The sequence below is a fragment of the Apium graveolens genome, chromosome 8 (genome assembly GCF_009905375.1).
Source record: "Apium graveolens cultivar Ventura chromosome 8, ASM990537v1, whole genome shotgun sequence".
Taxonomy (NCBI): Eukaryota; Viridiplantae; Streptophyta; class Magnoliopsida; order Apiales; family Apiaceae; genus Apium; species Apium graveolens.
The window spans coordinates 18,666,571-18,681,808 of NC_133654.1; the positions used below are offsets into that span (position 1 = coordinate 18,666,571).

General features: G+C 37.2%; 1 protein-coding gene across 1 annotated transcript in view; it reads right to left on the minus strand.

Annotated features, from left to right (window-relative positions):
• Positions 1-867: 867 nt before the first annotated feature.
• LOC141679347 (uncharacterized) overlaps positions 868-15,238 on the minus strand; it is a 44,600-nt gene continuing 30,229 nt past the window's right edge. The window contains exons 2-8 of the mRNA XM_074485849.1: positions 3,875-4,492; positions 2,747-3,745; positions 2,359-2,572; positions 2,169-2,274; positions 1,436-2,076; positions 963-1,185; positions 868-876 (exon numbers count right to left, since the gene is read on the minus strand). Of these exons, the coding sequence (XP_074341950.1) occupies positions 868-876; positions 963-1,185; positions 1,436-2,076; positions 2,169-2,274; positions 2,359-2,572; positions 2,747-3,745; positions 3,875-4,492 (2,810 nt within the window). The remainder of the gene's footprint in view (positions 877-962; positions 1,186-1,435; positions 2,077-2,168; positions 2,275-2,358; positions 2,573-2,746; positions 3,746-3,874; positions 4,493-15,238) is intronic.

Below are 15,238 nucleotides of genomic sequence, written 5' to 3' on the forward strand. Positions count from 1 at the left end.
AAACTTACAATTTTATCGCATACAACAGCCAAATCTTCATCGACCTCTTCGACCTCTTGTCCGTTTTTCCGCTTACGAGCCTTTTGCCAAAAAATCGCTCTATCCGGTTCTTCTCCCGGATTCAACCTTCCTTTTTTTATCTGTTACAAATAAAATAAAATACAGTAATACAAATAACTCCAGGGCTAAAAAATGTAGGACTCTAATTTATTATGGACTGACCTATTATAAATTAAATACAGTTATACAATTAAATGAACTTTTCTTACCTCATCTTCTTTTAAACCGATGTAGCCCTTTCTTGACAACCGGTGATGATATTTTCTCTTAGAAACTCTTTCACTTTGTGTGTCATGAATTTCTTAAAAACATGTCACAAGATTACAAAAATTACAACAGACGATGCAAAAAAATCACCAAAATCATATATTACAGAATTAAAACATACCTTCCACTTAGAATCAGTCCTCTGTCTCACAAACCTTTTCTAGGTTGCCTTACTAACATAGCCATAGCCTCTTGGCGGCTTACTCAGCTTCTTCTTTTCTCCAATAAATGGTAGCACATACTTTCTCGTCAAATCAGTCTTAAACTGTCGCCATTTAGAGCCTGCTGACTTTAGGACCATGTTTTCAATTTCTGGTTTAACTTTGAAGGTAGCCTGAAAAAACACAAGTTCACAAAATCATAACAGGAAAAACTTATATTCAAGATCTATATTTGATAATAATTTTTTACAATTGATCTAGTACCTGGAGATCTAACCAAAGCTTTGATTTTAATTCAGGGTCTACATTTGGCCACGTAGGAATGTCGATTGGAATCGTAGTCCTAGCCAACATACCAATGTAAGACTGCAAACGGGCTCTAGTTTCCCTATTAGGAATCCCCCATTCATTGGCAGTGACTTTAACTTTCTTCCCGCGAGCTTTCTTGACAATCACTTTGTACATTGCGCATACGCCTCGCTTACCCCCAGACTTTCTTGTAGCAGTATTAGTTGTAGTATTTGTCTGTTCTGAGTTAGTCGGTTGAGATTCCGATGCATGCCCTTCATTGTTTTCATTATTGTTCGGAACATCCTCCAGCCGCTTGGGGCTTCCACCGCTAAGATTCTGTGATGCAGTCTTTTCTGATTGCTTTCGCATTTGCTTTTTTGGTTCCATTCTTTCCTCTTCCTCTAATCTGAAAAATTAACTAATATTTAACAGATTAGAACAACTACACAGTTCATGGTATAATGTCTAACAGATATGCAGAAAATTAAACAAAATTCTCATTTAATTGTCAAGAAAAATTACAGATAGACTTCTATAACTACATTAAAAAATTACAAGAAAACAGAGATCACAAGATACATTACAAATAACAAGAAAAATTACAAATAACAAGAAAAATTACAAATAAGGAGAATATATAGCTAGACTCCTATAACTTTTTGACCCATATTCCCTCAACATTTTCTCTTCTATTACAAACACTTGCATCATCAATTTTAGCAGGGTCACATGTAGGGATATTAGAACAGAATAGGGGAGGGTTCCAGGAGGTGTCTTCAGGAGCATCTTCATTGTAAACATCATGATAGTCTCGAGTTGTCGCCGATAACACAACGGACCAATTAGCATCAACTGGATCCTCAATATAAAATACTTGGTTGACTTGGTCAACAGAGACATATTTGTCCTTTTTGTGACCTGGTCGATTGAAGTTGACAAGGGTGAAACCAAGATCATCGGACTTGACATCTTTGTCACTTGCTGCCCATGTACATAAAAACAGAGGGGCCTTGATTGCGTGGTAGTCTAATTCCCATATTTCCCTGATCACCCCATAAAATTTTAAATCACTCTCTATAAGATTCATGTCCTTAGCACTAGAGACTTGGACTGTCCTCGCAACTAATGACACACCACTATTCTGAACTACCCTTGCATTATCTCGATCCTTTGTGTGGTATCGGACCCCTTCAACAGCATAACTTTCGTAAGTCAAAACTGAAAATGAAGGTTTCCCGGCCAACCATCTTATAGTTTCAGATACGGCTTCCGCATTCTCCCTCATTTCTGTACTGACCTACATATAATTTATTGATGCATATAAGTGGCTACAAATTTAAAAACACGACTTATAAAAATAAAAGAGAAGGAAAAATAATGTAAACCAACTTTTTGTTCAAACCAATCGGCAAATTGTCGATTGTGCTCTCCCAATAGCCACTGTACACTCTTCTTTTTCCCTCGATAAATCTCTTCCAAATATTTTTTATGCAACCTGAAATTACTTACATCAAATTCGACTAAACTATACCAAATACAACTTTAACAATTATATGTATACTTTTTATGTTTTACTTACATAACATATGGTTCCACTTCCGAATTATTACGAAGAACTGAAAGATGAGCCTCATCTCGTTCTTTTTCCGCAACTGACTTCATAGTCACACCACCGATTGGACCAGAAATTTTTTCTTCATCTTTCGGAAGACCGGTTGTTCTACTACTCCCGCTATAGAACTTACTGCAAAATTCTATTGACTCTTCTTTGAGGTAACCTTCAGCTATAGAACCTTCTGGATAGAATCAGTTTCTTACATAACTCTTCAATATTTTATTAAAGCGTTCAAATGGAAACATCTATCTATAAAAAACTGGTCCACATAATCGCAGTTCCCTTACTAGGTGGACCATAAGATGTATCATAACATCAAAAAATGACGGAGGGAATATCTTCTCTAACTCACACAGGGTCAATATCACATCTACTTGTAATTTATTCAACTTTGACACATCTACAACTTTGTTGCACAGAGAGTTGAAGAAAAAACACAATCTTATGATACTAACCCTAACATTTTTCGGAAGCACTGAACGAATGCAAACAGGTAGTAGTTGTTGGAGAAGGATATGGCAGTCATGGGACTTTAAACCATACAACTTCATATCAATCATCGATACACAATTTCTTATATTTGAAGCATGTCCGTATGGAAGTTTCATGTCGTACAATGATTCCAATATTATTTGTTTTTCTTTCCGGGAGAGGGTATAAGGGGCAGGAGGTAGGTATGTTCTTTTCTCACCTACTTCTGGAGCTAAATCAGGCCGTATTCCCATGTCAACCAAATCAAGACGCGAGGCAAGGCTGTCTTTACTCTTGAATTTCATGTGTAGAAGTGTCCCAATTATATTATCACACACATTCTTTTTGACGTGCATGACATCTAAACAATGTCGAACATGGTGAAACTTCCAATACTCTAACTCAAAAAAAACTGACTGTTTTTTCCATGGAGACTCCACCTTTTTTGGCTTCCCCCCTTTCCCAAAACTGAACCTAAGTTGCTGTTGTTGCCCCAACACTTCCTCTCCGCTAAGTGGTTCAGGTGCACAACCAAATTCTTGTTCTCCATTAAAAGCTGTCCTTTGTCTCCTATACGGATGATAAAGATCTAAATACCGACGATGTCCTTGGTAGCTCATTTTTCTACTACGACTTAGATATTTAGCCACGGTTTGATCACCGCATACTGGACAAGCCCTATAACCCTTATTAACGCACCCCGACAAATTTCCATATCCCAGAAAGTCATTTATTGTCCACATCAAGATTGCCTTTAGAGTGAAAAAGGATTTGGTATGGGCATCGTACACGTTTGGTTCACCTTCCTCCCACAATTTTTTTAAATCGTCGATCAGTGGCTGGAGATATACGTCATTATCATTACCAGGCTCTTGTGGGCCTGAAATTAATGTTGTTAACATCATAAACTTCCTCTTCATGCATAACCATGGAGGAAGATTATATGTTACTAACATAACTGGCCAGCAGCTGTACCGATTATTTAATCCATTATTGTGTGGATTTATACCATCGGCCGCTAATCCTAAACGTATATTTCTTGCCTCGCTACCAAACTCAGGCCACCTACAATCTACATTTCTCCAAGAAGGAGAATCAGAGGGGTGACGCATATTTCCATCTTTGGATCGATTATTTGCATGCCAACTCATTAATTCAGCAGTAGATGAATATTTAAACATTCTTTTAAATCTGGGGATTATCGGAAAATACCACATAACCTTAGCTGGCACATTTACCCTAACTTGACCATCTTTCCCAACTTTCCAGCGAGAGAGATGGCATTTGGGACACTCGGAAGAAGACTCGAGAATTGGACCCCTGTATAATACGCAGTCATTTGGACAAGCGTGGAATTTAATATACTCGATGCCTAAATCAGTCAATGTTTTCTTGGCTTCATACATATTAGATGGAAGCAGATTATCTTTAGGAAGAATTGATCCAATTGATTGAAGCAGATCAGTAAAAGCTTTATCGGAAAATCCAAACCTAGCCTTCCAATTATGTAATTTTAAGACCGACTCCAGTTTAGTACACTCACTTCCCTCAAACAGAGGTTGTTCTGTATCGGCAACAAACCTCTTAAAGTTATCTGACTCTTTATCGCAATCTTCCCTACTATAGGCTGCTTCACACACGTCAAATGTTTCTGAAATTGGTATGGGCTTCGAGGGAGGACAAGTACTACCAACAGATGACCTAGTACTATTATCATGGTTTTCTCCATGCCAAATCCAATCAGAATATCCTAAACTAAACCCTGATTCATAAAGATGACCTCTGATTATATTCACAGAAAACTTTTTGAAGTTAGAGCAGTGTGCACAAGGACAAGGAATTTTCTTGGGGTTTTTAGCATTTTCCTCGGCAAATATCAAGAAGTTTTCAACACCAATTTCATACTGTAGAGAATCCCTATCGGCTTTTATCCAAGACCTATCCATTTAAAACCACCTGGTATGTCACTAAAAAATTCAGTTTAAGGCTTATATTTATTTTATAAGTCTAATATTTATTTTAGAAGTCTAACTTGATTTTAAGTATGACATCCACACATAGGGTAGACTATAAACGACATAAGAAAACTGAGAATTAATATTATACATAATGCATATTATACATTTTAATGTTATATATTTTATTATAATATGATATGAATCGATTTGTAATGCATTACGTAATTCATATTATACATTTAATTATAGTACTAGTACTATATATTAACTAGTCATTCGGTACTTAATGTATAATCACTATATAATTAACCATAGTATAATAGTCAGATCACGGATGCAGATTATCAAATTATAAATGTACTATTTTCAACTAAACACTTGCATACACAATCACTAAATTAACCACACACTTGCATCCAAAATTCAGAACACGACTACATTGAAATATAACATACTAATACCAAAATGAATTCTCCTACACATAATTGCAAATAAAACAAAACTGAGATTTCATATAATACATAATGCATATTATACACAACACATAGATCAACATAAGAACCAACTGCATAGCACATAGACAAAAAACACACTATCAAAACTAACAAAACAAATCAAATGTATAAGCGTACAAAATAGAGTTGGAGAAGAAAACTCACCGAAGATCGAAAAATCAAACAACACTAATGTCCTGCAAAAATAAATCACAACATTACAAACAAATGAAAACCTAATTTATAAAAATAAAAAAAATAAACAAAAATATAAATGTACAACTAAAAAATCCAAATTACCTAAAGCTTTAAATCTTTTTCTCAGATTAGGTCCTGTATACAACAAGAAGAAAAGTATTAGCAACAAGATTTGACACTAAATTAATAAAAAAATAAGGGTTTCGAATTAGAAAAAACCCCAATTTACAAAATTAGGGTTTTGAATTCAAAAATCCTCAACTTTTAAAACTGGTCTTCATGCAGAGAAGACCAGTTCGATTCAAGAAGATACAACACTTACCGAAGTAGAGAGGTTAAACGAAAGAGGCTTAACGGAGAGATTCAGAGCGGAGAGAGGTTCAGAGAGAGAGAGAGAGAGAGGTTCCAGAGACAGGTTCGAGAGAGAGAGAGAGAGAGGTTTGAGAGATTATGATGGTGAGATGATGGCCGGAGTTCAGAGAGATTGTGAGGGGAGAGAGGTGAGAGAGAGAGAGAGGGGTTCGAGAGAGAGAGACAGGTTTGAGAGAGAGAGAACAGTTTTCTGTTTTTTAGTTTTTAGTTTTGATTTTTTGTTTTGATTTTGTGTCTGAAGATTGATTTGGGGGGAACCAAAATTTGGTTAAGGGGGGAGAATTTTGGGATTGGGGGAATGTAGAACTAAAAACTGAATGAAATTTCACTAACGGGGGAAGAAATGGTGGGCGCGAATTTTGTTTTTTTTGGGTGAATTTTAGACATCTGTTTAATTATAAGCGATGTCTACAAAGAACAAAGACATCACAAAAACACGGGGTGATGTCAATACTCTTTTTAACATCAGTGGTAAAGTTAACCGATGTCTAATGTGTGATGTCTATTGACATTATTCTTGTAGTGAGGGAACACCAAAACTTGGCATTTGGTACCCTAGAGATTCTAGTTTTGATCTAACTGGTTATTCAGATGCATATTATACAGGTTGTAAAATAGACAGAAAAAGTGCAACAGGAACCTGTCAATTTCTAGGAAACAAGCTTGTGTCCTGGTTTAGTAAAAAGCAAAATTCAGTTTTTACTTCTACAGCTGAAGCTGAATATATTGCTGCTGGTAGTTGCTGTGCACAGATTTTGTGGATGAAAAACCAATTATTGGACTATGGTCTACAAGTGGATAGGATTCCTATTTTCTGTGAGAACACAAGTGCAATTTCCATCACTTAAAATCCAGTACAGCATTCAAGAACAAAGCTTATAGACATCAAGTACCACTTCATAAGGGAACATGTGATGAATGGTATTGTGGAACTGCATTTTGTTCCAAGTGAAAAATAGCTTGAAGATATATTTACCAAGCCAGTGGATGAATCCACCTTTTCAAGGTTGGTAAGTGAATTAGGTATGCTAAATTTTTCTTGAATCATTTCAGATATTTTGCAAGTTGTTATGCAGCCAGAAATTTAATTGATTTTTATGTTTTGGATGAAATTTTGGCTAAGTCAAAATTTACATCCCGACGGATGATCATTATCCATCGAATTTGATCATCCGTCGGAATACAATTTGTCAATAAAATCAATTATTTTTCTGGAATATTTTATAACTCGACGGATAACTGATTTATCCTCATCCGTCGAATTGTCTCAATCCTAGCCGTTAATTCCCTGAATATTATCCATCGAGTATACTTACAACTTGTAAGCATGACACGACAGATAAGTAACTGAATATTTACAGTTTATTTTTTTAAACGACTATTTTGGGAAATTTTTATTGGTTACTTTATTTTTACTTTATTATTTTTGACAGTTATTTTCTGAGATAGTATAAAAGCAAATTCACTTTTATTCATTTCTTTTTTCTTTCTTGTCAAAAGCAAACCCTCTCTCTGCAAATTCCAAACCTCTAACAATGGCACCTGTAGTGAAAATCATGTCTCAAACCGGTTATATCTATGAGAAAAACAACTTCTCAGCTTTGGTGAATAAGGAGATTCAAAAGTCTAGTGACTATCACAAAATGATGGATTTTGTGAAGAACTGCAAACTCAACTATGCCATGCTGAAATCACCCACTATTTACTGTGAGGTTGTTGAAGAGATATGGACAACCGCAGTTTACAACTCGGCAAACAAGACCATCACATTCACTCTGAAAGGTAAGCAGTTTTGCATAAATAGTGATATTGTCAAAGCATGCTTCAAGATCCCTGATAATACTGTAACTACTCCACACACAGACACTGACATTGTTAATATGCTTTATTCCATGGGCTATGCACTCACTACTTCTAAATTAAGTGAAATTAGGAGGTTGGGTCTTAGGAAGGAATGGAGTTACCTGTGTAATGTAGTGACTAAGGTGTTTTATGGTAAAGTTAGTAACTTTGACTCTATAAACATTTCTATGCTTAACATGCTTTACATGCTAGTTACTGATAAGTACTTTAATTTCAGTGATTTGGTTTTGTTTGAGTTAGGATTTAAGTTAGGAGAGGTCAATAAGAGAAGTAAAAGTGTCTACTATGCTAGATTCTTTATGATGCTTGCTAAACATCTTATTGAAGATATTATGATTGAGAACCCAACCAACAAGTTAAATTGTTGGGTTCAAGAAAGAAGGATAATTGCAGATTTAAACAGAGCAAACCATCACAAGGAGGTTCCTTTATACTACTTTTCAGTAATGGAGGTATCTCAGGTAAGTGAGGTAATTTCTTCTGTCTCCACTCTTCCAATCTCACAAACTTCTTTGCTTTCTAGTGTAGCTATGGCAACTGTGTCAATGACCCAACAATTGCCTACCCAAGCTACCAAATCAACAAAAGTTCCTAAATCCAAAGCTAAGAAAACCCCCTTCTGATTTCTTTCAAAAGAAATCAGTTATAAAATCCACCAAACCTAAAGATGGGAGTGTGAAGGTGGGCAAGAAAGGTGAGGGACAGGGTGAAAATCAAAGAAGCCCTAAGGATAAGGATGGTGAGAAGAGTGTACCCAAACCTAGCCACACCACAGTTTCCCAACAAACTGTGGTTGTTAATAAGGATATTAGCTCATTACTGGTTTCATCCTCCCAAAAGGATGTTACCATTGAAACAAGCTCCCAACCAGGAGCACAGGCCAAGAGGGGTAGGGACACTAGCTCACCACAAACTTATGCCAGAAAGAAAAGATCAAAAACCCTTGGGGATGCACAGGGCTCACACACTGTGCAAACTGGTGCAAAAGACCCAGTCATTGCACCTTCTCAAAGTCAGGTTGATGTGGCTCCAATAAATGTGGAGTCACAGCCAAAATTTCTTATAATTGAAGCACCTGAAACACCAAACACTCCCACACACTCATTGGATGTTGATATGATTCATACATCTTAACCAAATTATCCATCTTTAACTCTCTTGGAGAAGCCGAAAATCCATGCAAGTGAGCATCATCTTCTAGATGATTTGTTGGCTCACTTGCCATTTCTTTCTGAGACCGTTGAGACATCTGTGCCAAAATTTTCATCAATCTGCACAGAGTCTACAATAGTCTCCACTCCAAACTCAATTATTTCTTCTATCCCGATGGATATTTCTCATCCGTCGAGTAGTGATTGTTTCCCGACGGATAAGCTTAACGGCAGTTATCTGTCGGATAGTCAAACTGCTAACCCGATGGATGTTCCTCGTCCGCCGGGTGTCTCTGCACAACTTCAAATTTCATCTATTCTTACAAGTGTAGAAGACTTAGTAGTAGTGCAATCACTCCTAGGACTGAGGGAAGGGAGTGATTTGAGTGAGAGTCCGGGTTGCTCCATGAAAAAGGAGAGGAAAAGAGTAATCTAATGCAGTCCATTTCTTCAGGACTGGTAAAAGTGAGTGAGAGGAGTCCCACCTTAGATGGTGAAGGTGAGGGTATGAGGGTGGGGAGCCAAGGTGAGACCTTGATGCAATAAAAGAGAGATAATGAGAGAAATGCAGGTACAAGAGATATAAGGGTGGATGTCATTGCAAGTGAGTTAATGAATGTCCAGGATGCAGACATGGAGGGACTATTTCAGCAAAGTCAAGCTGTTATAGATTCTACCTCCTTGGATGCTGAGACATTTACTCATCCTGTTCCAACATATCAACTTCTAGCTGAACAGGGCAATGACAATGCAGAAAGGATGCTAAATTTGGTGCACACCATACAGTCTATGCAAAGAGCAAAGGATGCAATCACAGCTCTGCCCTCTACAGCTGGTGATATTGACTATGAGACTAATGGTTCAGAAGATTTCTTTGGTGGTGAGGGTGAAGAAAGTGAAGTAGAGCCAATGGACACAGGGGGAGAAGCAGGCCCTAGTTCTAGATCAGGCATGCCATCATGGGCCTTCTCCAAGAAATGTGATGAACATCATTTCAAGACCACACTCATCCACCTTATCAGTCAAACACAGTCTGCTCTTCAATCATCCAACAATGCTAGCACCAAGAAGCTTCTACAAGCACATTTTGCTTCTCTCCAACTACAATAAATCCAAGGTTTCCAACACAATCAGGATATCACTTCTATCAAAACAGAGATTACTCAAGTGAAGAAAGATATAGCTGATAGATTAGATGCAAAACTTCCAGAAGCTACAATGCTTTATATCAAAAGACAACTCAGGAAGAATTCTGATCTTGCCAAAAAGATAGATTCCTTGGATACCAGAATGACAACAATGGAAGCCTCTCTAACAGAAATTCATCTACACCAAGCACAACAAACAGACTTGCTTCAAAGGCTAGTGGCAGCACAAACCTCCTCTTATACTCAACTTGCTGATAACAAAAAGGGGGAGAAAGAAACCTCTTCTAAGGGGGAGAAAGATAGCTCAATTATCTTATTCAGTCAAGAGGAATCAAGAAGTGAGGGGGAGTAAAAACTACTCAATATTCAAGTAAGTAAAGCAATTGTGCCAACAATTGTTTTCACAAAGCCACCTGCTAAAGATAGCATAGATCTAATCATAGAAGCAGCAGCCAATTTGAGAGCTACTGAGAAGAAGCAATTAAGTCCAATCAATTGGAAGAAAATTGATGAGAACATCCAGAAGATATTTGGCCCAGCACAGAAGCCAGAAAAAGTCTTTAATCATCACTCTAAAGTCATGAAAATCTATGTGAATGATATAAGTATGAACTATCTGGAAAGGGGTCAAACTTCCTGTATCAAATCTCCAAAGAAAGATCTCATCATGAAGGCCAAATGGAATTATCCTAAGTTTTTAGACAAGAATCCTATGGATACAGTGTTTGAGACACCAAAGCCAGATGAAAAGAAACTGTTATCAAGATCTATTGCATTCTACAAGGATCCAGCTGATTCAGCATTGAAAAGAAGAATTGCCAAAATTTACAAAAATGGTTAGGAGATTTGTGTGGTGGTTGGACACCCACTATTTGTGGAAGCTAAGAAGGAAGAGAAAGAAAGAATTAGGCTAGAAAAGAAGCAAGCTGCTTTGGATGCTAAGAAGCAAAAGCAAAAGAAAGAACAAGCTGTTATCTTGGCCAAGCTTCAAGCTGTAAAAACCACAACATAACCTCCTATACAACCAACTGTAATCACTGAACCTAAGGATCTGAAAATGCAAGAAGAATCACAGCAGAAAAGAAGATTTAGATACAAACTTCATTCCAAGAGGAAAGTGAACTTTAATGATGAGAAATTGGAAGATCAGTTTCCCAAAAAGCCTACAACTATAAATCAGACATCAAAACCCTCAGTGGTATTTGAAGAATTTAAAGTGGTTGATCCAACAAGGAATATTCATGGTGAACCAATTGTTCCTAAGGATGAGCCAGTAGACTCGGATAGTTTACCAATTCCTGAGCTAAATTTACCCATCTTCAAGACAAAGAAGACAAAGAAGACAAAGACTAGAGCTAGCAAGAAAGTGAAGCCTGTATCTCTCTGTTAGTCCCTTAACAATATAGCAAGAATTACAGAAGGGGGGTTGAATGAAATTCTTGAACCTTTTTCTCGAAATAAAAATGTTCAACTCGAATATAGATATAAGTGTTTCGATTAGCACAATGCGGAATAGAAACTTAATTGAATCAAAACATAAGTAATTAAAAACAAGAGTCTTTAAAAACTTTCTGGTGGATTTAAACAATTCCACCAGATATATATATATATATATATATATGTATATATATTATCGAGAGGACTCTGTGTACAAGAATGCTCACAGCTGCTTACAAATTGAACTGCTGAGAATACAGGGAAATGCTAATGATTCTGCTTACAAAGATTTCTCTGTTTTTGTTTCTCAACACCCTGCATACTATTTGCTACGTTCTTGGTTTATATATTACCAAGATTACAAAGTCAAAAAGACTGAATAAATATAAAAACTATCAGTCTTAAGCTTTGCTGCTTTTCATCCTCTATTACCCAGTTAATGGGCTTCCATAGTAGATTTGTATACATCTCGATGGCTGTGCTCAGCTTTTACTGTTCAACTGCTGTTTAAATTCTTTATATGATCATCCGTTGGATTTTATGAACATCCGTTGGATATATGATCATCCGTTGACTTTCTGAACATCCATTGATAGCTTCATTGATCATCCGTCGACTGCTATACTAAACATCCGTTGATAGTCATTTGATCATCCGTCGATGGCTTTTATAATCATCCTTCGGTAGCTATTTTGGCACTTGACTTCATTTCACTTATGCAGAATTACAAGACATCATTTATATACAATTAATCAACCTATTTTGCATATCTAGTTAAAGTCAACATGACTTATAGGCTACAACAGAATCTATACAAAGATGTATACAGAACTGTGTTACAGACTTATTATTACATAAGCTACTCACTCGATGGATAATAAGTTAACATCCGTCGGGACTATAATGAGTTATCCGTCGGGACTATAATTCTTATACGTCAAGTGCTACACTATTTCACTAAGTAAAATCTACTTAGATGTTTTGTTTATGAAATCATCAAGTACACAACATATGCACAACAATCTCCCCCAATTTATGTCTACTAGAATTGTAGCCATAAATTAAGAGATACTTGATGATAACAAAACATCCTAAACATACAGCTTTAAAGATAAGCAGATAATACTGAAAGTGCTTCAAATAATCAAAATGTACAAGGTTTGGCTCATAGTCATTTTCAAGATGCTCCTCTAGCCTGAGCAGATTTTTCTAGTTTCTTGAAGGTCTGGATCTTCTTCCAAGCCTTTTGTTGTTTTCATCAATCTGATTTTGGAGTTGCCTGTGGAATTCCAGTTCATCAGATTCTGAGAGATCTAGCTTTTCTTGCATTTCCAAGAGAGTCTCATTGCTAGAGATACTCAATTGGTCTTATAACCTGAAGAATCTTCTCACACCTTTATCATCTATGAACTCCATCAGCCAGTAGGGCCTTAGATGCACTCTTCTCCCTGTGTATGGGATGATTAGAGTCGTTGGGAGTGCATCTTTAGCTCTAATACTCCTTAGTTCTTCAATCTTCTTCAATACTAGTCTTCTTGCAGTTACATTGAACCCAAAGTTCTTCTTGAAGGATGAATAAACTTTAATCAGTACAGCTTGACTTTCTTGAAGAATCCTGTGAAGTGGCCACTGAATCTCCCTTCCTCCTTTGTACTTGAACACTAACCTTTCAGGTAGGTTCCTGTATGCATCAATTACCCTCACTTCATCCAGTTCATCCAGATAAAGATTTAGATCTGAAAATTCTTTGATATCACACAAGTACAAGTAGTCTCCCCTGTTGACTTTGGGTTGAGCTTTAACTACTGATTTGGATTTGGGAGGTGACAGCTTCACTTTCTTAACTGCCCTTGACTTTGTCCTTTTTGGCTTGCTAAGGATTGGTAAGCTGAAGTTAAGAATTGGTATGTTATCCCACTCTATTGGCTCATCCTTTGGCACAATAGGTTCACCATGAATATTCCTGTAGGGATCCACCACCCTTATGTCTTCAAATACCACAGAGGGCTTTGATGCTTGAGTTGAAGCTGGTGTGGGTTCCTTAGATCTTTCAATTCCTTGTCAACAATATCCAGTTTCCTTTTTGTTCTTCTAGCCAATTCTTTCTTTCTTGGGGATTTCTTCTGTTCTTCAATTTGCTTCTTTGATTCAGCAGCTTCAGATGGTTGAGAGGGAATTTGTTGAGATGAGTTCACAACCTGTAGCTTGGCCAAGATAGCAATCTGCTCTTTCTTTTGTTTAGACTTCTTTGTATCTAGAGCAGCTTGCTTCTTTTCATGCTTTAATCTGGCTTTTTCTTCTCTCTTTGCTTGAGCAAATTGTGGATGTCCAGCTACCACACAAATTTCCTTTCCATTTCTGAATATCTTAGCAATTCTCCTTTTTGAAGCTGAGTCAGCTGGATCTTTATAGAAGACAATTGATCTTGACATAAGCTTCTTCTCATCAGGCTTGGATGTCTCATACATAGTGTCCAAGGGGTTCTTCAAAGATGATTTGGATAATTTGCCCTTGGTTTAAGAATTGTTTCAGCCTTTGGAGACTTGATGCAGGAAGATTGTCCTCTTTCCAGATAATTCATGCTCATCTCATTCACACTTATTTGCTTGACTTGAGAGTGATGGATGGCTGACTTAACTGGCTCCTTGACAAGTTCAAACTTTTTCTGTATCTCCTCATCAATCTTATTCCAGTTGATCAAACTCAACTTTCCTTTCTCAGCAACTTTCAAATTTGTTGCTGCTGCTTTAATTAGATCTATACCATCTGCAACTGGTGGCTTGGAGACAGTAATTGAAGGTACAATTACTTTACTGATTTGAACTTGAAGTTTCTCCCCCTCACTTGGTTCTCTCTCCCCCTTTTTGTTATCATCAAGTTGAGGAGTTAGACCTTGTGCTTTAGCCAGTTGCATGAGAAGATTTGTCTGAGTCTGTTGATTTTGAAGAAGGGTAGCCACTGAATTCTCAATAACTTGAACTCTATCTTCCATCTTGGCCAGCTTCTTTTTAGAATCTGATTCTCTCCTCAGTCTTAGTAATAGATCCTGCATGGTACCATATGTCATGACTGAATCCAGCTTCTCAGAATTATAGGTCTTTAAGTCAGCTATATCCTTTTTGAGTTCATCCACACTCAGATTCTGTCTTAATTGCTGGATCTTCATGAGATGTAGAGAGTCTAGGTGAGCTTGAAGAATAGCCTTGGTACCAGCATCTGAAGTTTCCTGAATGGCCTTTTGAATAGCCATAACTTGCTTAACCAAAGATACACCAAATTGTACTGGTGTAGATTCCTTTGTCCATGCCCATTCAGGTAAATTTGAAACAGGGCCTTCATCTCCCCCTAAGTTCATGCTTCCATCCAAAGAAACAGAGTCATCATCATTAGAATTTACTTCAAATTCTTCAGATGGCTCACCGGCTTGAGAAGGCATCCTATTGACAGCAGCTTTATCTCTTTGAAGAGATTCTGAGGTGTGTACTAAGTTCAAAGTCTGTTCTGCCTCCACATTGCCCTGAGCAGCCAAGAGTTGATAGGCTGACACAAGGTGAGTAAAAGTGTCAGGATCCAAGGAAATGTTATCAATTACAGCTTTGTAATGTTGCTGAAATTGTCTTTCCTTTTCAGCATCATCCACAATCATTGACTCACTAGCAATGGCTGGATCCACCCTTATGGCTTCTGTACCTGCTTTTCTCTCAAAATCTCTCTTTTGTTGTATCAGGGTCTCACCCTGGCTCCCCACCCTC